This window comes from Vicia villosa, linkage group LG3 (assembly GCF_029867415.1).
Source record: "Vicia villosa cultivar HV-30 ecotype Madison, WI linkage group LG3, Vvil1.0, whole genome shotgun sequence".
NCBI lineage: Eukaryota > Viridiplantae > Streptophyta > Magnoliopsida > Fabales > Fabaceae > Vicia > Vicia villosa.
In genome coordinates, this window is record NC_081182.1 from 45,064,898 (window position 1) to 45,089,915 (window position 25,018).

Consider the following 25,018-nt stretch of genomic DNA (forward strand, 5'->3'; position numbering starts at 1 on the left):
CCTGGTCTAGAAGTCTTGAGGGAAAATTCCCTTCTGGTGGTACGCGTACGATACGCGTATGGTGGGGGCGTATGCGTATGGGGAGTGATACGCGTATGGACCTGGGTGGAAATTTTGAGGGAAGATGGCCTTCTAGTGATACGCGTATGGGTAACTGCGAGCAAAGGGAATACGTGTATGGGACAGGGTAATATGCGTATTGGCCTGTTGTGTGTAGTTTTACAGTTTTGCGATACTTTCCCGATTTTGCAATACAGTGCAATCCGTGGTGACTTTTGGGACTGTAAATAAATTAATTAATCAATATGTTAATTAGGATGGGGTAAGGTGGGGACAAATGGGTGATTTCTCGTGATTAAATTGTGATTTGTAATTTATGGATTATGACTGTGATATCTTGTATTATATGAGTATGCTTGGTTTAATGAAGGGGATGAAGGAGAATATTTTTAATAAAATGTATTTAGTTCAATTTATAAGAGAGGAAGGAAAGCGATGGGAGCGAAATCCCTCCAAATCATACGTTTTGTCTCCTCCAAACCGAAAGAATTTGAAAGGGAGGAGAAAAATGAGTTTTAATATTTAATAAATTAATATGTTTACTAACATATTCTCAGTTTTATTTTAATATTTCAAAACTATTATTTTATGTCATATTTTTTTTCTCCTTTATATAATTTTTTTTCTATTGCTTCTATCAATTTATTATAGTTATTCTTTATTTCTTACTTTCAAATTATTTTGTTATTTTTATTTAATACATATTATAATCACTGTTTTTTATGTTTATTTATGTTAGTTTTTTCTAATTTTGTTATATTCTATTATATTTTTTAAAATATTTTTCTTATATTGTAAACGTATAATATTTAATAATAAATTAATTTATGTATTTAAAAGTTGTTATCTAGGGAGGGACTTAACTGGAGTAGTCTTTGGAAAATAATAGCTCCGGCACGAGTGAAACATCTTTTGTGGAGAATTTGCAGTGATTGCCTCCCATCTAAGGTCCGTCTGGTTCAACACCATGTGCCGTGTAATACTACCTGTCAGCTTTGTGGTAATAACTATGAGGATGATTGGCATATTTTCTTTGGGTGTTCGGAAACTTTATCTTGTTGGCAATCTGCAGGTCTTACTGATGTTATAACTCCTCGTCTTATTATTTTTCAGGATATCAGGTCTCTTATCCTTGATATTTGTGAAAAGGAGGATAGGAAAACCGCAGGAAGAGTTGCGGTTATGTTGGAAGGTTTGTGGAAGAATAGGAATGATTTCGTTTGGCATAATGAGAAGGAAGATGCGTCTAAACTTGGTTGGCTAGCTTTTCATAAGTGGCAAGAGTGGTTCTTGGCCCAAAAATTTCGGGAACCGCAGTCAGATAACAGAGATCTGGTTCAGTGGAATCCGCCTTCTTCTGGTTGTTTTAAATGTAATGTTGATGCAGCGTTTAATCAGCGTGTCGGATCTACGAACCGTGGTTGGTGTATTCGCAATGATCATGGTAACTTTATTGCCGCAGGTACTGCGTGGGATATGTGTAATTTCTCGGTGCTAGAGGCGGAGGCCTTAGCTCTTAAGGAAGCAATCCTAGCTAGTTCTTCGTTTCACAATGCTCCGTTGATTTTCGAGAGTGATTCCCAACAGGTGGTTAAAGCTCTTGGTTCCAATTCGAAGGGTAGTTCGGAGTTTATCACTATTATTAATTCTATTAAGTCGTTACTTCTAGATTTTCCCAACTTTGAGGTTAAGTTCATAAAGCGTCAAGCGAATATGGTTGCCCATACTTTAGCCAAGGCGGCCAATTCTTGGTCTCGACGCTGTTTGTTTGATGTAGTTCCTCCTTGTATTACTTTCCATTTGATTAATGAAAGCAGTTGAATTTGTTACCGTCAAAAAAAAAAAAAAAGTTGTTATCAACACATGATTTATTTTGTGTTGAGAAATATAATATGAATTAAGTGTACTCAATTTTTTTAACGTTATTTGATAAGTTATGACTTTTTAATCACTCAATATTACAAATTTTATTTTTAAAAAAATATTTATAAAATTTTCACTCTTGAATATAAAATCATTAAAATCATAAGGATAAAAAAAAGTAAATTATTACAAAATTCCTCCCTTCTCTCGTGAACCAAACATACCTTTCCTTAGGGCTGGAAATGAGCCGAGTCGAACTCGCATAAGTTCCACTCGATTCGTTAAGAATTGGTTCAGCTCAAATATCGCTTCGAGTTTGTCACGAATTTTTTTCCAGCTCAAACTCGACTCGTTAAAAGTTCACGAACAACTCGGTTCAACTCGTTAAGTTCATCTCTTTAGGTTCAACATGTTTGCTTCACAGACTTAAAAGTCATTTTTTAAAGTCTATTTTTTAAAATATTTTACATTTTAAATTTATTTATTTTAAATAAAAAATAGAAAAATAAAAAAAATTATAAAATTGGAATTTATACGACGTTGATTTCATTTGTATAATTATTTTTAGAAATATTTTGCTCACTTGAGAATATAAATTATCAATTAAAATTGTTAGATTAAAAGAAAATATAGGGTTAAGATTTAAAGCAAATTTGTAAACCTACTCTTAAAAACAATATAATTCATATAAGATATAATTGAGTTGACTCATGAACCTAACGAATCAAACTATGTATAGTTCAAGTTCAACTCATTTAGTTAACGAACTTAATTTTTAACTCATATTCAACTCATTTGGTTCATGATATTAGTACAACAATTTAATTGTCGAACCGGGTTCCGAATTATTTTCGAGTTGACTCGGTTCATTGACAGTCTTACGGCTTCCCTCCATTAAAAAGTAAATTAATTTTAAAATTTCTCTCCTCAGCTTGTGAACCAAACATATTTTTGATTAAAAATTCTCCCCTTCTCTCTCCCTATTTTGAACCAAACATACATTTAATTAAGATACCTCTCGTCTCTTCCCCTCCACTTTATTAAAATGTCTCCCCTCCGTTGAACTAAACATACTCTTAAGCAATGTTTTAAAAATCGGACCGAACATCAAACCGATGAGCAGGGGTGGCCCTGAGCACGGGCTCGTGGGGCGGGAGCCCAGGGCCCCATAATTTTAGGGGCACCAAAATTTTTTTTACCCCTAATATAAAAATACTTGCTAGAATTTTATATATGAAAAATACTGAATAACAAAATTATAGGGGCACTACCATGTCAAAATTAATAAAAGAATGTAATTTCCCATAAATAAAATATAAAGCAGAATAAAATCAATTAATTCCCCTAAAATAAAATAAATTAATATTATGATGAAAATCCCCTAAAAACAACACTATGATGAAAATCCGTCTCAACTCACGCAACTGAATCTTGAGTTTGCTGAAGAGTCTTTCCGAAATAACTATTTCTTATATATTGTAGATCAAACAATTGATTCACTTGATAGAAGATTTGAGCAGTATAGCACATATGAAAATATTTTTGAATTTTTGTTTAGTATTGAAAGGCTTATATCATTATCTGGTAGGGACTTGAAAGCATGTTGTAAACATCGTGAAACTTGTTTAAAACATGACGATTCTCTTGATCTTGATGGTGGAATTTTGTTTGAAGAATTTAAAGTTATTAGAAAAGTTTTAACAATTGAATCAAAATCAAGCTATATGATATTGAGTTCTTTAAATACTTTTAATTGTTTTCCTAATGCACGCATAACTTATAGAATAATATTGACTATTCCTATCAGTGTTACATCTGTTGAAATAAGTTTTTCTGAATTAAAATTATTAAAATCTTATTTGTGATCTACTATGTCACAAGATAGATTAAATAGTCTTGCGTTGATTTCAATTGAAAATAATTTTTTGAAGAACCTTGAGTATGAGCAAATTATTAATGATTTTGTAATAAAAAATACTAAGAGGACGATATTTAAATAATTTTAAAGGTTGGGTAAACTTTTTTATAGAAAAAAAGATCGGATCAAAAAGAAGAATAATAAGTCTCTTTATAGTGATTTATGTTTTGATGTAGTATAAACATTGATTCAAAGATCCATACTTGTATTTATTTTGCACAATCTCAAATGAAAATGTGTTTTTATCCAATTATTTCTTTTATCCTTATGTATTTATTATTAAATTTTTTTTTATGACACCACTCTTTTAATTCGCCCAGGGCACCAAAATTCAAAGGACCGGCCCTGCCGATGAGGGCACTAGGTCACTGTTTTATTGGTCGAACAATTGGATTACTGGTCGAACCACATAACTAAATCGAATAACTTAGTTGAATAAATTGGTCTCTATAACAAAAATATATATTTGTTAAATAGGTTAAATCGGATGACTATGTCTTAAAAAATATCACGTCACCTACAAAATTTCAAAATATTATAATTTCACTTGTTCATTCTTTAAACTTAAATTCTAAATTAAATCATCACTCACAACAAAATAATACAAAATACAAATTTAAATAAATTTTAAACCAGGACTAATTGCAAACAAAGAAAATTTTATTCCAAATAAGTTTTGAATAAAGTTTAATTATATAATTTTATTTTTTTTAAATTACAAAAACAACATCGTTGTTTCCGAGAAAGAAAAGCATGCATTTTATTCGCTCGATTTTCCAAAACTGTTGGTTCATGGGTTTTCCAAAACCGTTGGACCACATGCCATATAAATTGTTTTTTAAATCTATCCGATCAATCTATTCAAATAAAAATAATTAAATTTATTATTATTATTATTATTATTATTAATTGTATTTTATGCTTCGAATTAAAATATCGAAATAAAATTTATTTATTTTGAAAACATATAAAAATAATGTGAAAAACTATATCAACATTGTCATAAGATGTTGTTATAAATTCTCTCAAACAAATAGTATCACAAAATTTATATTCCTAGATAAATTCAAATAAGTAAATGCAAACAAATATTTAGTCACATTGATTTATTAATCTGTTAGTCCATTTAAACGATATTCCATTTAAACATTAATTAAATTGTTTATTTATAATTATTCAAAATAATAAACTTCTGAGTAGGCTAATAATTTAACCAAACCTTCAAAAAAATCTAACTCCTGCCTAAAAAAACCTATAATAGGCAATAGATCGAACTTTGATTTTAAATTTTTTTTAGTAGGTCAAGCTCTAGCTTGTCTAAGTTTAACTCCGCCTAATCTATTCAATCTCCTACGGCAACAGTCAAACCTTTTCAATCCACCCACTCGACAAATAATTCACAGAATTCACCGACATAACAGATAATCTGCATAAGCTGACAACCGATCTAACAAATTACACTAATTTGCCTAAGCCGACAATTGATCTAACCGATTACACTGATGGACAAAATCACTTGAAAGTTCTTACCGGAGACTAATCTACAATTTCCTATTTTTGATCCGCCACCAGTCAAACCGAATTGTTATTCACCTACAAGATATTATGATTACCTTATGTTATCCGGTAATATAATGTAGCTACATTTTTTTCAATTGATACAATGCCATGTCTCACATCTTTGTTCGGAATTTTTCTCTACCAACCAACCCACTTCAATTTCAATATTGACTTCAAGTTAAAAGCAAAATACTTAAAATTTATTTCTCACTGTAAATTTAGCCTAAGCAAAAACCATTAGTATAATCAAAATGTGATAAGAGACAAGAACAGTGTTTGGACAAAGCATAAAGTACATGTTAGGTTTAACTTTTAGAAGAGTCTAAAGCACTTATAAATGTGTATAATTGCTTTTGAAATAATTGATATATTCGATTATACTTAAAACTAGAATTTATAATTTTTAAATATAAATAAAAAAATTTCACTGAAATTTACTATTCAACTCACTTTTGCAAAACTTTATTCAAACATATTTCATTTTAGTTTCATCTCACTTTTAATTAGAATCAATTTTACATAATCAATTTTCTCACTTAAAAACACCACATAAAAAACATTTACTTGCAAGCGCGAAAATTAGAGCGCAAGCATGTGACGACATTTGCACCATTGACACTAATACGTGAGAAACATTAACAATTGTTAATAGTTCAAACCTGGTTGTTAGTATTGCAACTAAATAAATAAAACTAAACGGTGCTAACTATGTATATCCCAAATAGGACGAAAGAAAGCGATTTGGGAACTCGAATGCATGATAGTAGTTTGATAAACTGTTTCGGCCAACAACTATCAGTCAAAAGAAGCTATATTATGTTAGTTTCATGAGCTTTTCTCATGTACATACACTAATTAATTTCTGTTTAGAGAATTTTAACAAGGCATTTGAACAAAACTAGCAATAAAATCCCCATCAATACATACTCGGTTCCAACCATGTTAGAGATGCCACAAAGCCAATATTTACTTGTTCTACTGACGTCTTGGAGGCATATATTGCACATGCTTATCAGCACAAATAGCCTGCAAATGAGCATAAGCAAAAAAATATGTGAACAAAGTTCAAATACAACAGTAATTCAGTGTATACTGTACAACTGGATGACACAACAGTTCAATGCATAAGTAACCTTACTTTAGTTGCTGAAAATTAATAACCACTAATGCAATTATTGAAAGTACCCATTCACAAGGCAACGGTGTTACACATAACTCAGCCGGTGGGTTTAGAGCTTCCCTAACATTAATTTGGATTTTAAAATTAAGTTTTTAGCACCTTTGCGAAAGACAGAACAAACTTCCAGATATTTATTATCCAACCAGCTAAACTAATTGATAAAGGTGCAACTTAGACGGAAATCCAAAAGAAAAACTGACATTAAATTATGGTTTTTGGGAGTTGCAGGAGTTCGTAAAAGAGTGGGATAATAGCAAGCAAACCACAAGTAGACAAAACCGAAGTCAATAGATGCCATAGAAACTCAAGTCTACAGTTTTTGCTGCTATAAAACTCAATCTGGTTAACAGTCTTCTAATGGTGACACTAGGTATATTAGGTCCTGAATACCAAAGGCGGTGTCTAGATAAAAACACTTTCCAATCCTTAAAAAAGTAAGAGTTGAACACCAAAGATAAGTTATATGAACTATTCAATGCCAATCCTAAAGAGATAATCAGAAATGTGTATTTGCCCCCAACCTAATAAACCAAAACCATTCTAGACAGCAGACACATAACCCAATTAGTTTCAGCAAAATAGTGTTTCATGGAGTTTAAGTTACCCTTTGGAAGACATTTAAAATCATTCATAGTTGGGGAGAGAAAACACTTATTCCAATGGATAGTGCAACTAAAACTAAACCAACTTTTCATCAAATCAATTTACTATCTCGGTAGGCTGGGGAAAGAGTGGAAAATGGATAACCCATTATCTTATCTGTGGTTTTATAATTAGCAGAAAAAACCTACAAAACTATTAATAGGGAAGGAAACTATAATGCTGAATCAAATAATGTCGCTGGATACACTGACCGAATGATTATTTGTCAATCCTATACTAGAAAAGAGACAACTATGTATTAACAAACTAAATCTCTCCTTAAAAAAAATAGCAAATATATGCTAAATCTATATTACACAAAAAGAAAAATACAAACCTGCATCTCTTCTGGAAGAGCTTCTGAGACAGCAAGAGTGTAAACACCAGGAACAAATTTTCCTGTAACATATTACGAAAACCCAAAATTTCAACACATCACCTGAGTACAAGATTTCAAACTTCAATCTAGATAAAATTCAAAAAAAAAAAAAAACTAACTGCCACCTTGCAGTTGAAAGAGAAAAATGAAAGAACAAACAAGATAAACTTCAAAAAAAAAAAAAAACATTGATATTTATCTTTATCTCTATTCTCTTCTTGATAATATACGCATCAAGCTCACGCCAATGGAAATTATTTCCGAGTATCAATCGTACAATAGCTACTCACTAAATTACATCACCAGGTTTTAACTCAAAGAGGTATATAGTATATATACACATTTTGAATAAAGGCCGGATCTCTTCCTGTGACCATCTTTTTCTGGAACATCACCTTAGCAGCCCTTGTGAAGACTGTATATTTAGTGGTTGATGGATTTTGTACTCGTGAAAAAAGGAACAGTTAGTAGGTCAGTTCATTTATTTTGAATTTGATTTGATTGTCAATCTGTGCACTCAAAAAGTATTTGTGAAAATGTCTCGTAAGAGGAAATGGACGGAAAATGTAGACAGCAAAGTGCTTTTAAAAGTTCTAATTTCATTGTTCTGTTTTTTTCTTTGATTGTATATACTGGTGTAAGAAGTTCATCGGATACTGATTAGCATATTGTCTATTTGGACCCAAATTTTCATTCAGGGCCCCAACATTGCCTCCCCATTGAAATACAGACTTGTCCTCATGTCTAGACTTAGGAAATTGATTTTCTAAATAGACCTCAACCCCCCCAATTTACATCTTCACCCGGTGAGTGCTTTCCATCGTATTAGAAATTTTCAAGCTAGGATTTGACAAGGGATATAATCTTACTTATTGGATATTATTGCCAAAACCTTTGGCTGTGATTTCATTTGATATGTACTAGCACATTATTTCCCAGTCTCCATCCATCTTATGTAGTCTTCCTTCCCCTACAAATTCCGGCAGCCTTAAATTTGTGAACATATTGGAGATTCATCTCAACACTAACTCTCCGTTGAGAATCCGCAGGGTAGACCAATTGATAGGAACCCAAACTCAAGAGAATCAGAAATTTGTATTATTATATCCTCTCTTTTTGGGATGCTTAGGCAATATATTTGGATAGAGCACCCCTAATGCTGCATAATATATGCTGAAAGCCTTTGGTCCCAGCTTAGGAAAAATGAGAACGTTCTTCAACAGCAGTTTTAGATCTTGGGACTTTACTAGATATTGCTTTTACTATAATTTCTTATATATCTAGCGTCAAGATATTGAATGCTTCCCTGGCCATTTTCTGGGTATATATTGAGTACTTCTAAAAGATTTTAATGAATGGCGAATGCTTGACGTTGTCTTCCTTTTTTTCTAAAGCACTTTGGGTTTTGAAATACAGAGTGATGTATTCTTTTCATTTTTCTTTGACACTCTGAATTCTCAACTTTTTGGGTGTATATTGAGTACTTCTAAAAGATTTTAGTGAATGGCAAATGATTTACGTTGTCTTTCATTTTTTCTAAGCACTTTGGGTTTTGAAATAGAAATACATAGAGTTATGTATTACTAAGATGTAATTCAGTTTCATATTCTTTTCGTTTTTCTTTGACACTCTGAATTCTCAACTATTTGAGTCCATATATGTGAATTCAAAATTTGCCTTGAATTCAAAGAGAAGATAGATTTGCAAAATAAAATATTTAGACATGCACTCTATAACAGTTGGGTAGAAAATTAACAATTGAGACGGTAATAAAAATAATCATAAAGCCCTCACGCATATGAAAATAACTTACAAGAAATTGTATCACCTTGCGCATTGTACAGAGCAAATTACGTGCCAAGTTTGATCATGCTATTCTTCTTTATATCAAGTTATTGTAGAGATTAACCACATATCCATGTAAGTTTAGTAAATCTCTTGCAAAAAATACTCTATCATATACAGATCAAATAGTGTTTTACAATATCTTTTTATTTACCTATTGTTGTCACAATTTTTCTATACTGCAAAATAATGAATCCTAATTTTGTTTCGATTATTATATTGCTGTTTGATGTTATATAATCAGGCATATGTTTGGATTTGTTCAAGTAGTTTTTAACAATTGTTTTTTTATTGTTAGTACTCAAGCTAATATTCATCGACTGTCACACATCCATTTGCACAGGCATGTGACTAGTTATATATTACAAAGTAATGTTATCACTTATCATCGCAATATTGTAAAGAGAAGGAAAACTGAAAGGCAAGGCAAGACGCAATTATAATAAGTGTGTGACAGAAGATAAATGAATATACCAATGCGCAACCATCGGGCAGCCCAACTTCGAGTTGGATCCATTACTGAAATGATTCTGAAAATCAAATTGAAGAAGAAAAACAAAATGACAATAAGAAAAGGTGATTAGGGTTTTGATGTAAAAATCTATGACAGAGACATACCCATTAAAATTGGGGGTAGTGCATTCAACCGCACGGTCAGGATCTTCTTCCATCTCTAAAAATGGGCAATTTTCACAACCTGACTCTCTAAACTGTGAATCAAAAAACAGTGATTGTTTTATAATCACAAAAAATAACATAGCAAAAATAAAAAAGAATGATGAGATAAAAGAAAGTAGTTGTTGATATTTATAAGACCTGATCGTAGGTTTTGACAAGGCGGCAACGAAGACAAGCCCTCAACTCATGTCCAAAGTTTGTGGGAATTTGGGCAGGTGCATTTGCCATTGTTTTTCAGCACACACTGTTTGAACTGATAGTTAGATACGAAATAGCTAAAACTATTACAGGGAGCAAACTTCAAAAAAGTCTTAATTATCTTTAAGGAATTGTATGGTTCAAGCAAAAGCCACAATCAATAACCCTAAAAATATCATCAGAAACTTAAGCAAGCATAAACAGATCCTTACATTACAACCACATGCACACAAAAAAAAACCTTCATCATTAGCCAAATCCCGTCATTATCAAAAAGATGAGAGGAACGTAGAAGAATACCTGAATTGAAGTGTGAAGATGGAGAAGATGAGAGGCACGGCGCTAGGGTTCGCAAGAGTTGCTTGATTTATGACGAAAGCCTGCTCCGATGGGGTGGCGACGACGGCCCTCCGGCGAAGATGCGTGATGGAGCTCAGGAACGGGTTAGGGCTACAACGGGAGCTGGTGAGTTATACTGATCGGTAGACTTGGTTTTTCAGAGACTTCCCCAACTGCAACGACATCGTTTGATTTTTATTTATAAAAGAAAAAATAAAGTATAATTTGTATCTTGTAAATTATTTTGAAAAGGATTTTTTTTAAGTGGTTTTTTTCAGACGGGTAAATAGGGGTGGGAATAGGCTAGGCTAGGCTTTATAAGGCCTGGGCCTGGCCTACGATAAACTTACAAGGTCTGAGCCTGGTCTATGGCCTACTATAGGCTCATTTTTTCAGCCTGGCCTGGCCTTTTTAAAAGTCTGACCTGGCCTGAAAGCCTATTTAAAAGCCTATTTCTTATTAATATTTTCAATTAATTCATATTACTTAAGAAGCCTTATAGGTCGCATATATATGATCATTTAGACTGACCTATTTAGCATTATTTTCTAATATATATGCATATATAGACCAATCTATTTAACACATTTTCTAATATATATGCATATAAAGACCAACCTATTTAAACTAATTTTAATATATATGAAAATATAGGCCGGCGTACAAGACTTTATAGGCTTTTTTAATAGCCTAGGCCTGGCCTATTTTATTAAATAGGCTTTTAAAAAAGCCCAAGCCTGACCTTTTTATCAAATAAGTCTGGGCTGGTCTGGCCTTAAGTAGGCTAGGCTATAGGCCCCTGTAGGCCGGCCTGGCCTATTCCCACCCCTACGGGTAAAGAACAAGTAGGTATTGTGTAGAGGAATTTAACACAATATTTTTATTGAAAATTAATAAAAAGCAGTATATATAAAAAATTACTTTTTTTTTTGTGTAAGCAAGAAATATATTAACGGGAGAACTAAAGGTTCTCCAACCTTGTTACACAAGACCGACATAAAACCGACAAAAAAGCGAAATTACAAACCAAATACAATCACAATAAAAAAGACAACGGGTCTTTACAAAAATCGTAAAAGTTACATTTGGAGTATGTAATATCACCAAAGGAGGACCACCTCCACATCAAAAATTTGATTTTCCACACTATATCATTTATATTCCAAGCTTCATTTTTTAAGCAAACGTCATTCCTTGTCAACCAAATAATCCAACAAGTGGCCAACCAAAACACCCCTAATTTACCTTCTTTAATTCTCTTCGAACGGCTCATTGCAAACCATTCCATAAAAAGCGGGATGCAATCCTCCTCCTTCCAACCCGAAAACTTCACCCACTCACCAATATCTTTCCAAACAAGTTTAATTACATTACATTTGAAGAAAATATGGTCTCTATCCTCCAAGTGTAACCCACAAAATACACAATTTAAATTAGAAGTAGGAAAAGCAATACCTCTAACTTTCAAAAGATCTTTGGTTGGTAGCCTATTCACAAAAAGTCTCCAAGCAAACGCTTTAATTTTATAAGGAATCTCCATCTTCCATATCTTTTCCAACACTTCATCATTCTTATTAATAGGGCCAAAAGGAATTCGCCGGAAAGCATACCGACGATAACATGATGATACCGTAAATATCTTATCCGTTTCAATATTCCATCTCACGGTATCCTTTTCCAAATTACAACCCGCAAAAGTTTCCAAAAAGTTCCTTAAAGACACAAATTCGGATAATAAACCCGCCTCACCCGCATCTACCAACGAAATGCCCAAATACCCCCATTTCCATACCCCATCCCTCCACCCTCCCATCACCGCTACAGACACATTTTTCAACAAAGATATATCATAAAGTTTCGGAAAAGCTTCCGACAAACAAACATCATTCAACCAACAAACTTCCCAAAACGGATTGCTAAAGCCATTACCAACAATAAAACAACTATTTTCAAGAAAATGGTCTTTATGTAAAAAAGAAGAATTACCAACCTTTAGCATGTCACGCCACCAAAAAGAAGAAGATGAATTTTTATTATGAACCCCGCCACCAAAAAGATGCATATTTATATCTCCATGACGCGCCTTCAAAACCTCTATCCACAATAACCCCCCTATTAGCAATTCTCCACCTCCACTTATTTAAAAGGGCTAAGTTAAAATCATTTAAATCCTTGATGTTTAAACCGCCCTTTAAATAAGGCAAAGTTACACCCTTCCAACTAACCCAATGAATTCTCCGTTTATCGGTCACCCCTCCCCATAAGAAGTTACTTTGCAACTTAGAAAATTCACTTACCACTTTAGCCGGCATCTTGTAAAAAGACATGGTGAAGATAGCTAGAGAACTCAAAATAGACTTCAAAAGAGTTATTCTTCCGCCAAGATTCAAAAAACGATTTTTCCAACCCATCAAGCGAATCTTCATCTTTTCTAAAAGCGGATTCTAAGTGCACTCCTTCCTCGGATTGAAACCAATTGAAATGCCAAGAAAATAGAAGTTGCCAATTTCTAATTTGCAAGAAAGATACAAAGAAGCCGCTTCCAAAAAGTTCGTTAAAACATTGATCCCAATCAATTTGCTTTTGTGAAAATTGATTCCAAGACCCGAAACCAACTCGAAAGCTCTCAACACAATCTTGACCGCTTTCACGTGTTTCCAAGATCCATCACCCACTAACAAAGTATCATCCGCAAATTGTAGAATATCAACACTACACTTCCGATTAATCGAAAAATCCTCATATTCTCCAATATCTATGGATTTCCGAACCAACCTCGTAAGAGCCTCCGCCACAATGACAAAGAGAAAAGGCGAAAGAGGATCACCTTGTCTTAATCTCCTCTTCACCAAAAATTCACTAGTAGGACTCCCATTTACCAACACCGACATGTCGCTCCTAAAAACCAATAATTCCATCCATCTTCTCCACTTTCCACCAAAGCCCATTTTTAATAACAATTGTCTCAAAAAGTTTCAAGAAACTTTGTCATAAGCTTTCTCGAAATCAACTTTAAAAAAAAGACAAGATTTACCTTCTTTTTGAGCAAAATCCACCACTTCATTAGCCACCAACACCCCATCGAGTAATTGCCAATCCGGAACAAAGGCGCTCAGACACGGCGAAATGATAGAGTTCAACACCGACTTCAAACGACCCGCCAACATTTTCGCCAATGAGAGTGGGTTCGCGGTCTTCAGAATCAACGCCAAAAAAGAAGAAGTAACCGCCTTTGATAATTCTTTTCCTTCGAAAAAGTGTTCAAAAAATCTCAAGAAATCACCTTTTATAAAACACCAACATCTTTTAATAAAAAAAAAAAAAGAAAATCCTTCCGGACCCGGACTTTTAGAACCACCACAACTTTTTAACGCTTCAAAAATCTCATCTTCTTGAAATGGTCTTTCAAGCCACACTTTATCTTCCTCACTAATGCGGTCAAAAAATATTCCTTCCAAAGACGACACCATCCCTTCCTCCTTATCAAATTTTTTTGAGAAATGGCTAACAACAAAATCTTTAATATCCTTTACCTTATCCAACCTTCCATCCAAAGTGTTGATGGGCCCTAAATGATTATGTCTTCTTTTCTCCTTCATGACTTTGTGAAAGTAACCGCTATTAGAATCTCCTTCTTTTAACCATTTCAAATTAGCTTTTTGCACTAACATATTCTCCTTTATTCTCAATTTCATCCAAAACCGGCTAGTAGCTTCCTTCCTTCTAAACAAAGTATCCGATAGAAAGTCCTCGCCCTCTAACTCAAGCAAATCATCCCCGCGATTAATTTCTCTAACCTCCTCTTGAATTTCCAAGTCGATTCTTCCAAAAACCTCCTTATTCCACCATTTTAGCCGACCTTTAAGAAGAAATAATTTTGGTTTCAAAACATAATCCCCTCTACCTTCCACTTTGAAACTTTTCCACTCATCCTCCACAAAAGAGATAAAAGAGTCATGAGAAAACCATTCATTATTGAACTTAAATGGTTTAGGCCCCCAATCGTTCTTATCGATTTCTAACCAAATGGGGCAATGGTCGGAAACATCTCTCTCCCCCACCATTTGCCCTATCACCCCCCAATCATTCAACACCTTTTCCGGCGCAAGAATTCTATCGATCCTACTCATCGATTTACCATCACCGCTATACCAAGTAAATTTTTTCCCTTACAAGGAACATCCACCAACAAGCTTTTCTCAATAAACTCCGCAAATTCAATAACTTCATAAATATTAGAAATGGCACCTCTACCCTTCCTTTCCTCCCGCACTTTAATAGTATTAAAATCGCCTCCTATAATCCATTCGCCATCATTAAAAACATCTTTCAACTCCAACAACTTACGCCACAACATTCTCTTTTTGACAAGCTTGCAAGAAGAGTACACATTAATCAAGTAAAAGAAGTTATTGTTCTTACACACCTTCACTCCAAGATACCCCTCCCCTTTAAAACTCAATAAAACATCAACCGCATCCCCATTCCACAAGGTTAAAAGACCTCCCGATCTACCCGTAGAATTAGAGAAAGAAAATCCTATATCTTTGGCATTCCAAAAACTCTTCGCCATAAAGTCATGCATGCTAGTTAATTTAGTCTCTTGAATGAAAAAAATGTCATCTTTACTCTTAATCACCAAAGAACTAATTCTTCTCCTCTTAAGAGCATTGCCACCCCCTCTAATGTTAAGAGATCCAATAATCATGACCCCACATTTTTTGACTCCTTCGAACCGGCTTTTTTCAAGACCGCTTCATGCTCCAAAGCTTCTATTTTTTAATAACTATATCATCTCCTCCCTTTGACACCACCCCCAACCCTTCAATTGCTTTCCAAATTTTAGTTCCGGCTTCCATGTCTAAAAAACCCCACTGTCTACCATTATTCCTGTTAATGTCACTACCTCCACTGAAATTTCCATGGCAAACATCCCCTGTTTGAGACACCGCAGCATCCTTTGGAAGCTTACAAGAGGAACTTGCTCTAGATTTACAAGAAGAAAGAACTCTGCTGCCCCCACAGGAAGATGCACTCATGTGTTTCTTCCCACCTGCAAAAACCTGAGCCACTTCCATTCCTTTCCCCCTGGACATATTCTTCATGGTTCTCCTATGAAGGGAACCTCCACACTCCGATAGATTCTTAAAGACCACCTTCTTATAACGACTCTTCTTTCTTAATTTAACCCCGTTCACCGCTTCATCAAAAACACCTACCGCTCCAACTTTAGGAAAATTAATATCCTCCAAACACACACCAACAGCAGCAGCCTGCCCAGAATTTGGAAACTGGCCGCTGACAGTACAAGGCCTATAATTTGCCGAGCCTTGTTGCTGCACAAAATCGCATAACTTAGGAGAACCACCAGCTGCTCCAACAAATTTATTGACAGCCCCACCTAACTCCAGCGAGTCTGTCCTCGAGAATATGCTCTCCGGAACAGAAGAGTCACCAGCCGGTTCCCCTCTACTGTCCCTCACGTAAGTCTGTAAATTATTAACCTTAGAAGTGGCCAGCATGGGTTCCCCATCAGACAACAACTTACTGCCCACCGAGACCACCTCAATACCGTCTTCGACCACATCATCAACAGCCAAACCACCAGAGCTGGAAAATTCTTCAATATCTTCCTCCGAAACTTCAGCAAAGCAAGATAAAATAGATTCCGATTCGGAGGAGACCGAGACAGAGTGTTCATGATCAGAGTTTTCAGAACAGGATAACACTCTAATAGAGTCCTCTGAAAGACTAACACAGAATTGCTTACCATCGATCAAAACCGGAATCCTATCTGGCAAGAGAAAGTCCAACGAAACCAAGACCCTCACCCTGGCATAGTCAAAGAAAAGCCCACTGCCAGTATGCTCATCTAAAGCTAAAAATCTCCCAAGAGAGTTAGCCACCAAAACGAAGAACTCCGTATTCCAAGCGTGAGCCGGAACACCTCTAATTCTAATCCACACAGGTCTGAACGAATCTACCACTCCCTCCTCCCATTTGAAAACCTTCTCAAAGCAATTCTTCCACCAAATTTCACCTTCCTCAATGAAATTATCAATAATGCCCAACTCTGATTCTTCCAAAAGACAAAGAGATTCACCCAACGGCGTGACGTTAACGTTGAAGTACCCCTCCATCTCGAACTTGGTTTGCATATTGTAAGTTGATCCTAAAACAATCACTCTGCCCACGTATGCTTTATTAAATCTCTGTGTAACTTCTGACTTAACCGAATAAGACACCCGGCACTTATCCTCCATGACCTTTACTTGTTTTTAATCAATTATATAAAAGTTTGAATTTACACTTCATAATAGAAAAAATAAACAAATATTCACTTCTAAATTACCCATCTTTACATTTCTAAATTACTCATTTTTACATGGACAAATAAGATTATGTCATTTGTATTTTTTTAAAATAATTATTATTATTATTTTATTGAATATTTAACTTATATATATAATTATTTTTGATATTTAATATTATTACACTTTATCTATTTTAAATTTTAATTAAAAAATAAAAAACAGAGTTACATATTTTCTATATTTTCTATTTTGTATTGATTGAAAATCAAATGCGTTAATTTCTTCCCCCTTCCACCATGTTACCAATCAGAAATCCATAACAACCTCCCCTTCCACCGTGTTACTAATCTAAAATCCTAAGAACCTTATCTTTCACCACATTAATCCACTGCATCTTTTCAATTCAAAGGTACATTTTAGATGCTGGTGTCGGTGAAAGCGTCATCAACGAGATTCGGCGGAAACAAGTCGATATACAGCTCTGATTGCTAATGGAAGCAAGCGGCGGCGGCTAGTGTTTGCAACGATGTTTGAAGTTTGTAATGCAACGATCTCACTATTTTACGGATTTCACCCATAAACGTTGAAATTTTTGTCAGTGAATTACAGTGTTAAAACACATTTTCGTTCATGAATAATATAACTAGTTTGGTTATTCTAAAGGTAAATTACTTCAATTTGTGGTTTGATAATATAGATGATGAGAGAACCAACAATGTTGATAATAATTTGATAAAAGATGAAACATAGGTCAAGTATGTTACAAAGAGGGCAGTCAAGCAGTTGTGGACATTCATATTGCTTCCCGGTCAGATAAAGTTGTGAATCTGATACATACAAATTCTCAAAATGTTCATGTAGATGGTGATTTACAAAATGATAAGAAATTGATGGAAACGGTACTAATAGGGATATAGTTTTATGGGTTTTGGTTTTACTTATTATATCATTTATTTTTTATAAATGATGAGAGACTAATATGCTATTTATAATAAAAACCTAACATACTAACTAATGGGCTTTTGCCACAAGGCCCATTACACAAGTCAACTTAATAAACAAGCTAACTTAACAAATTAGGGTTTAAACACTAAAACCTAATTTAACATGCTAACAACCCTAGCATCTTTGACACAAGCATGTGAACAACCTTAGACTTCATGCTTAACCCTGTCGAACCAAGAAGCTACCCTTCGGTCATACTAGAGTTCGATCCAATATCTCACAAATCTCCACCTGGGATCTAACTCTACAACATCAAGGAAACAAACTAGCTTTCTTCGTGCAGCTTTATCAACTGCATACAGTGGAAAAACTTGCAACTCGGCAATGTCTTAGTGATCATATCAGCAGCATTGTCTTCAGTCGAAACCTTCAGCACTTGGACTTCTCCACGCTCGATTACTCCTCTGACGAAATGCAGCCTCACATCAATGTGCTTAGTTCGCTCATGATAGGCTGAATTCTTCGACAGGTGTATTGCACTTTGACTATCACATTTAACAGTGATACCTCGACCTTGAAGTTTCAGCTCCTTCGCAAAACCTTCAAGCCACAATGCTTCTTTCACAGCTTCAGTTAGGGCAATATACTCCGCTTCAGTGGTTGATAGAGCAACAACCTTCTGAAGTGTTATTTTCTGTTGAATGCAGTATAGGGCAAGCGACAAAAAAGATTTAGAAATATTGATCCGGGAATTATCGTCCACAGAGATGGAAAGATGCCATTCAATAGTTTCTAAGGTTTCGAGCTCGGGATTGAATGAGCAAAAAGTAAACAAAGATATAGACAATAAAAGAATAAACACATTCTTAGAAGAGAAATAACTTATCAGGAATGTAAATATATTCACTCTTCACAAACATACACTTACCAACCCGTTATACTCAACCTACGATACTCATCTATGTCATCACGTATCTCTCACATAAGCGTCCATCTCTGGAGCACAAACGAGATCATCTCACAACTAAGGTTATCTCTAACGCGAAGTCGCGAGAACATCCGTATTCTCGCGTCGGCGATCTCTCGCGCGCCGCTCAAATACGAAAGCATTAAGTACAGATACCCACAGTGAATGCTAGCTCTAAATCTATCTCTAGAGTTCAGAACCAACAGATAATCATCCTAGATAAGGATTCAAGAAGTTTATCTCTAAAGCAACCCAAATCCCCAGCATAGAGCAAAAATCCAGGATAATATCAACACAGATTTGTAAAGCAAGTTAAACATAACATTATAATCGGTAAATATACATAAGATTCAAGTAAATATACAAATAAACCCAACCAAAGAGAAATACACAAAGAAGAAGAGAAATGAACCGAAAATCTCCCGGTTTGTCAGCTCCGTTCGACGCTCAATCCACCCCCGATCATCCGTATGCAACCTCCGAAGTTGTTTTCTAAGCCAATTCTACTCTAAGAATGAAGTTGATGGTTTGGGAACAATTACCCCAAAACATAACCTAAAAAAGTGATTTTTACCCCTATTTAACGAGCTGCTATCTGTCATGGTCGCTCAGCGGAGGTACTCCCGCTTAGCGGCTGACAGCAAAAGTGAAATCTTGTTTTCGCCATAAGTTGAGAACCGTAACTCCGAATTGCGCCCGGTTCGAAGCGTTGGAAAGCTTATTCAATGCTCTATCCAATAATGAATGAATGGAGACCAAATTGATGATTTTGATCATCCTTATTTTGAGTCTTTGGGAGTCCGCTTGATGGTGGCTAAGCGGGCTTGCACCAAAATTGCGAAATCGAAGTCGTGCCTTTGACACTTTATTCCTCAAGGTTCCAATAAGCATGAATACCTATAAAAACAAAGGAAAAACTATCAAATGGTATAAAAGTATATGAAAATACAACTATTCACAAAGTATACGTATTTATACACAAAACGAAGAATTACTCAAACGGTATTAACAAAAGTATCGATAAGTGCCACTATTTACATACACAAAATAAGTACATTTTGGCACTTACCAAACTCTCCCCAAATTGAAACTTTGTTTGTCCTCAAACAATGTCAAATAAATGAAAGAATTAAAAGTAATAAACCAAAGAATTGTGAATCAACAAGTTTTGAAAACCAAACAAATGTATGGTTCAATACAAAAACGTATAATCAAAGTAAATACTTACCACTATCCTACAACGACAACATGTAAACGAAACGAATCCTAAGTACAAAAATCATGCAAAACATTCTAAAACAATACATGCTCACATCATGAATCACACCTAGCAAAAATTCATCAATGGATGAAGAACACACAAAGGTGAGGGACTTTTAACACTCATCCAACAATCTTGCAAACAAAAGATTAAATTATGCATTCATCCAAAAATCAAATTGAAGATACAAAAGCAAGAATCACAAGGACTTTTCAAGGTTGTAATGTGGCTTGGTTAACAAACAAGGGATAAGTCCTAAGGCTAATCGAAACAAAAACTTGCCTAAACCTAAGGGAGTGATCAATCCACCAAAGATTCAAACAACAAAATCTCGATTAAACTTCTTCCATAATCACAAGTTTCTCAAACCAATCACAATACTTATTAGCACAATTATTCACTTTTCTTTTCTTTTTGTTTTTCAAAACTTTTTCACATTTTTTCTTTCTTTTTCTTTTCTTTTCACTATTTTTTTTCTTTTTCTTTATTTTCAACCTCATAGCAACAACCAAATAAGTACACAACCATTTATCTCCCCAACTTGAATTCAACCACATCATCATTTGAATACTCCCTACTTTCTAAGACAAGGTAAAAATTCATACCAAAAATCATGGTTGAGGGTTCAAGAAAACAAAAAATCAATCATCCATGCAAAAATGAGAACTAAACACTCAAAGATAAGCATTTAGCAAAAACAACATGGACATTGACAAAAAGGCTCAAAAGGGTTAACAAATGATCACACACTCACAAGGTGAATTGACTATTTGGTTTTGGTGGTTGTGCTCAAAATGAAACAAAATGCCTTGATCCTTTTCATGCTTTCATAAAATCAACATAAACAAAAGATTAAGCATAATAAAATCCAGTTAAAACAAAGATTGTGGCCTCCATCATATATGAACAATGGAAAGCTTCCTCGCATTTATGGTTTGGGAACTAAAGTGATTCAATCAACAAGCAAGTAATGCAAAAGAATGAGTGGTATGGTAATTGTACAAATGAAAAGTTTCCTAAACATGTTATGCTATAGAAAGTGACAAATGAGTACCTTGAATGATACACTTCAAAAACAATATCCTACCATACATCTGCAAGTTGAAACACTTAAGCTTTGGAAAATCACCTAAAAAAATCTTCGAATTACCGACAAAATTCGAGTACAAACAACCAATAAAAGAATTAGAAAAATAAAACTAGTATCTACTACTAAATAACCTTGGTGAAAGTGGAAAAAATGAGTGAACCAAGTGGAATGGGAACCCCACTGGTACAGAGCAGAAAAACAAAATTCTGCTATGCTCGCTTAGCGGAGCTGAGCTCGCTTAGCGGGCACATCAGAACTCAGAAAAATCAGAATTGCACCAGCTGTTCCAATCACACACCACTTCACCTAAATTCCTCTTAAACATAAAAATAAACAAAACTTTACAACCGTTGGGGTGCCTCCCAACAAGCGCTTGTTTTACGTCGTTAGCTCGACGTCTTTATTGTTTCGGTGTTTGGAAAGTAGCTTCCTCCAATCATGCCATGGTGACGTCTCACCGCACAAGCCTAAAGAAAGTGTCCTAACCAACCACTCAACAAACGTTACGGGTACAAATATATACAACGATTAAACGAACATAAAGGAAAATACAAGTATACAAATATGTACATGAACAAACACATATATACAAACATGAAACACATATAACTATTAACATACACAAAGAGAAAGTTGGTGAATGTTGGATGCACGAGTTGAAAAGTGAAGATTTGTAAGTAAAGAGCTAATCCGAGATCAACATGTTTCACCAACATTCACCAATAAAAGTATACTTGTATGTAACATATACAAGTAAAACTATATGGTGGACATAAACAAGTAAACATGTACAAGTAAGTATATATACAAGTGAAACTATACAATATATACGATATATACAAAGCTCAAAATCACGAAAACTATTGCGATGCAATCACAACCATCCTCGGCAACGGCGCCATTTTGTTGAATGCAGTATAGGGCAAGCGACAAAAAAGATTTGGAAATATTGATCCGGGAATTATCGTCCACAGAGATGGAGAGATGTCATTCAATAGTTTCTAAGGTTTCGAGCTCGGGATTGAATGAGCAAAAAGTAAACAAAGATATAGAAAATAAAAGAATAAACACATTCTTAGAAGAGAAATAACTTATCAGGAATGTAAATATATGCACTCTTCACAAACATACACTTACCAACCCGTTATACTCAACCTACGATACTCATCTATGTCATCACGTATCTCTCACATAAGCGTCCATCTCTGGAGCACAAACGAGATCATCTCACAACTAAGGTTATCTCTAACGCGAAGTCGCGAGAACATCCGTATTCTCGCGTCGGTGATCTCTCGCGCGCCGCTCAAATACGAAAGCATTAAGTACAGATACCCACAGTGAATGCTAGCTCTAAATCTATCTCTAGAGTTCAGAACCAACAGATAATCATCCTAGATAAGGCTTCAAGAAGTTTATCTCTAAAGCAACCCAAATCCCCAACATAGAGCAAAAATCCAGGATAATATCAACATAGATTTGTAAAGCAAGTTAAACATAACATTATAATCGGTAAATATACATAAGATTCAAGTAAATATACAAACAAACCCAACCAAAGAGAAATACACAAAGAAGAAGAGAAATGAACCGAAAATCTCCCGGTTTGTCAGCTCCGTTCGACGCTCAATCCACCCCGATCATCCGTATGCAACCTCCGAAGTTGTTTTCTAAGCCAATTCTACTCTGAGAATGAAGTTGATGGTTTGGGAACAACTACCCCAAAACATAACCTAAAAAAGTGATTTTTACCCCTATTTAACGAGCTGCTATCTGTCATGGTCGCTCAGCGGAGGTACTCCCGCTTAGCGGCTGACAGCAAAAGTGAAATCTTGTTTTCGCCATAAGTTGAGAACCGTAACTCCGAATTGCGCCCGATTCGAAGCGTTGGAAAGCTTATTCAATGCTCTATCCAATAATGAATGAATGGAGACCAAATTGATGATTTTGATCATCCTTATTTTGAGTCTTTGGGAGTCCGCTTGATGGTGGCTAAGCGGGCTTGCACCAAAACTGCGAAATCGAAGTCGTGCCTTTGACACTTTATTCCTCAAGGTTCCAATAAGCATGAATACCTATAAAAACAAAGGAAAAACTATCAAATGGTATAAAAGTATATGAAAATACAACTATTCACAAAGTATACGTATTTATACACAAAACGAAGAATTACTCAAACGGTATTAACAAAAGTATCGACAAGTGCCACTATTTACATACACAAAATAAGTACATTTTGGCACTTATCACTTTCCAACTAATTGCAGTGCCAAACATAGTGAAAACATATCCAAAAATAGATTTTCTGTAATCCATACAACTTGCATAATCAGAGTCGACATATCCTTCTATTACTGCTTTACTATCTTCACCCAAGTCTCCACCATAAATTAGGACTCTATTCAAAGACCCATTTATGTACCTTAAAATCCACTTCAATGCTTGCCAGTGAGCCTTTCCAGGGTTCGCCATGTACCTGCTTACAAGACTTACTGCATATGCTATGTCGGGTCTAGTACAGACCATAGCATACATCAAAGAACCAACTATATTAGCATATGGGATGCTATTCATATAGGCTCTTTCAACATCAGTACTGGGACACTGATCAATACTCAGCTTGAATTGAGGGTTTGTTGGAGTCACAACTGGCTTCGAATTCGACATACCAAATTTTTCGAGAATCTTTCGTAGATATGCCTCTTGAGATAAGCATAACTTCGACTTCTTTCTATCTCTTCGAATGTCAATTCCAAGAATCCTGGAAGCAGCTCCCAGATCCTTCATATCGAACTCCTTATTGAGTTCAGCTTTCACCCTCGTCACATCTTCAACATTGTTGCTTGCTATGAGAATATCATCAACATAAAGCAACAAAATAACAAATGAATTACCAGGTCGAAATCTGAAGTAAACGCAGTGGTCGAACTGACTTCTAATGAAACTTATGCGTGCCATAAACTTGTCAAATCTCCTATTCCACTGTCGAGGAGATTGTTTCAGCCCATACAAAGATCTCTTTAACTTGCACACATAACCTTCTTTCCCCTTTTCGACATACCCTTCAGGTTGCCTCATCAGGATCGTTTCATCTAGATCACCATACAAGAACGCAGTTTTCACATCCATCTGTTCCAGTTCAAGATCAAACTGTGCTACCATGGCAAGTAACATTCGAATGGACCTATGCTTCACAACAGGAGAAAACACATCATTGAAGTCGACACCTTCTTTCTGAGTGAAACCCCTTGCAACTAACCTTGTCTTGTATCTTTTCGACGTCACTCCTTCAATTCCTTCCTTAACTTTGAAAATCCATTTATAACTGACTAACCTTGCCCCAACAGGTTTCTTGATCAGTTCCCAAGTATGATTATCATGAAGAGATTTTATCTCATCATCCATGGCCTTCAGCCATTCAGTCTTATTTCGACTCCTCATAACTTTCTTGTAGTCTCTAGGTTCTTCGTCTAAAACCTCACTTGCAGAGATTAAGGCATAATCTATAAGATCTGCATACCCAAGCCTCTGAGGTGCCTTTATGACTCTTCTCGACCTATCTCTCGCCAATAGGTAGTCATCGTCAGTTTCCTTAACTTCCTCAGCATTTTCTGCTTCTTCTTCGACTTCATTAGGGATATGCAATTCAGCATCAACATGCTCCACCTCAACAGGAATCTCTACCTGTTCCAGCTCTTCGTTAGATGTTTCTGTACTTCGACCAACATCATCAGTTTTCTTAAAAGCCATTTCAGCTTCATTGAAAACTACATCTCGACTGG

At 35.1% G+C, this 25,018-nt stretch overlaps 4 protein-coding genes across 4 annotated transcripts; 1 reads left to right on the forward strand and 3 right to left on the reverse strand.

The window, feature by feature from the left end:
* Positions 1-1,069: 1,069 nt before the first annotated feature.
* On the forward strand, positions 1,070-1,881 carry LOC131657976 (uncharacterized). The gene is made up of 2 exons (XM_058927315.1): positions 1,070-1,132; positions 1,174-1,881. The coding sequence occupies exons 1-2, from the start codon at positions 1,070-1,072 to the stop codon at positions 1,879-1,881; spliced, it is 771 nt and encodes a 256-aa protein (XP_058783298.1).
* Positions 1,882-6,194: 4,313 nt separating this feature from the next.
* Positions 6,195-10,852, reverse strand: LOC131661236 (transcription elongation factor SPT4 homolog 1-like). Its single transcript, XM_058930695.1, has 6 exons — positions 10,624-10,852; positions 10,264-10,369; positions 10,066-10,157; positions 9,922-9,977; positions 7,561-7,622; positions 6,195-6,427 (listed from the first exon to the last, which is right to left on the reverse strand). Exons 2-6 carry the CDS (start codon positions 10,351-10,353, stop codon positions 6,377-6,379), a joined length of 351 nt encoding a protein of 116 aa, XP_058786678.1. The 5' UTR covers positions 10,354-10,369; positions 10,624-10,852; the 3' UTR covers positions 6,195-6,376.
* On the reverse strand, positions 10,464-12,724 carry LOC131657977 (uncharacterized). Its single transcript, XM_058927316.1, has 2 exons — positions 11,908-12,724; positions 10,464-10,489 (listed from the first exon to the last, which is right to left on the reverse strand). The coding sequence occupies exons 1-2, from the start codon at positions 12,722-12,724 to the stop codon at positions 10,464-10,466; spliced, it is 843 nt and encodes a 280-aa protein (XP_058783299.1).
* A 2,064-nt stretch (positions 12,725-14,788) lies between these two features.
* On the reverse strand, positions 14,789-15,370 carry LOC131657978 (uncharacterized). Its single transcript, XM_058927319.1, has one exon. The coding sequence runs from the start codon at positions 15,368-15,370 to the stop codon at positions 14,789-14,791; it is 582 nt and encodes a 193-aa protein (XP_058783302.1).
* Between the last annotated feature and the right edge of the window lie 9,648 nt (positions 15,371-25,018).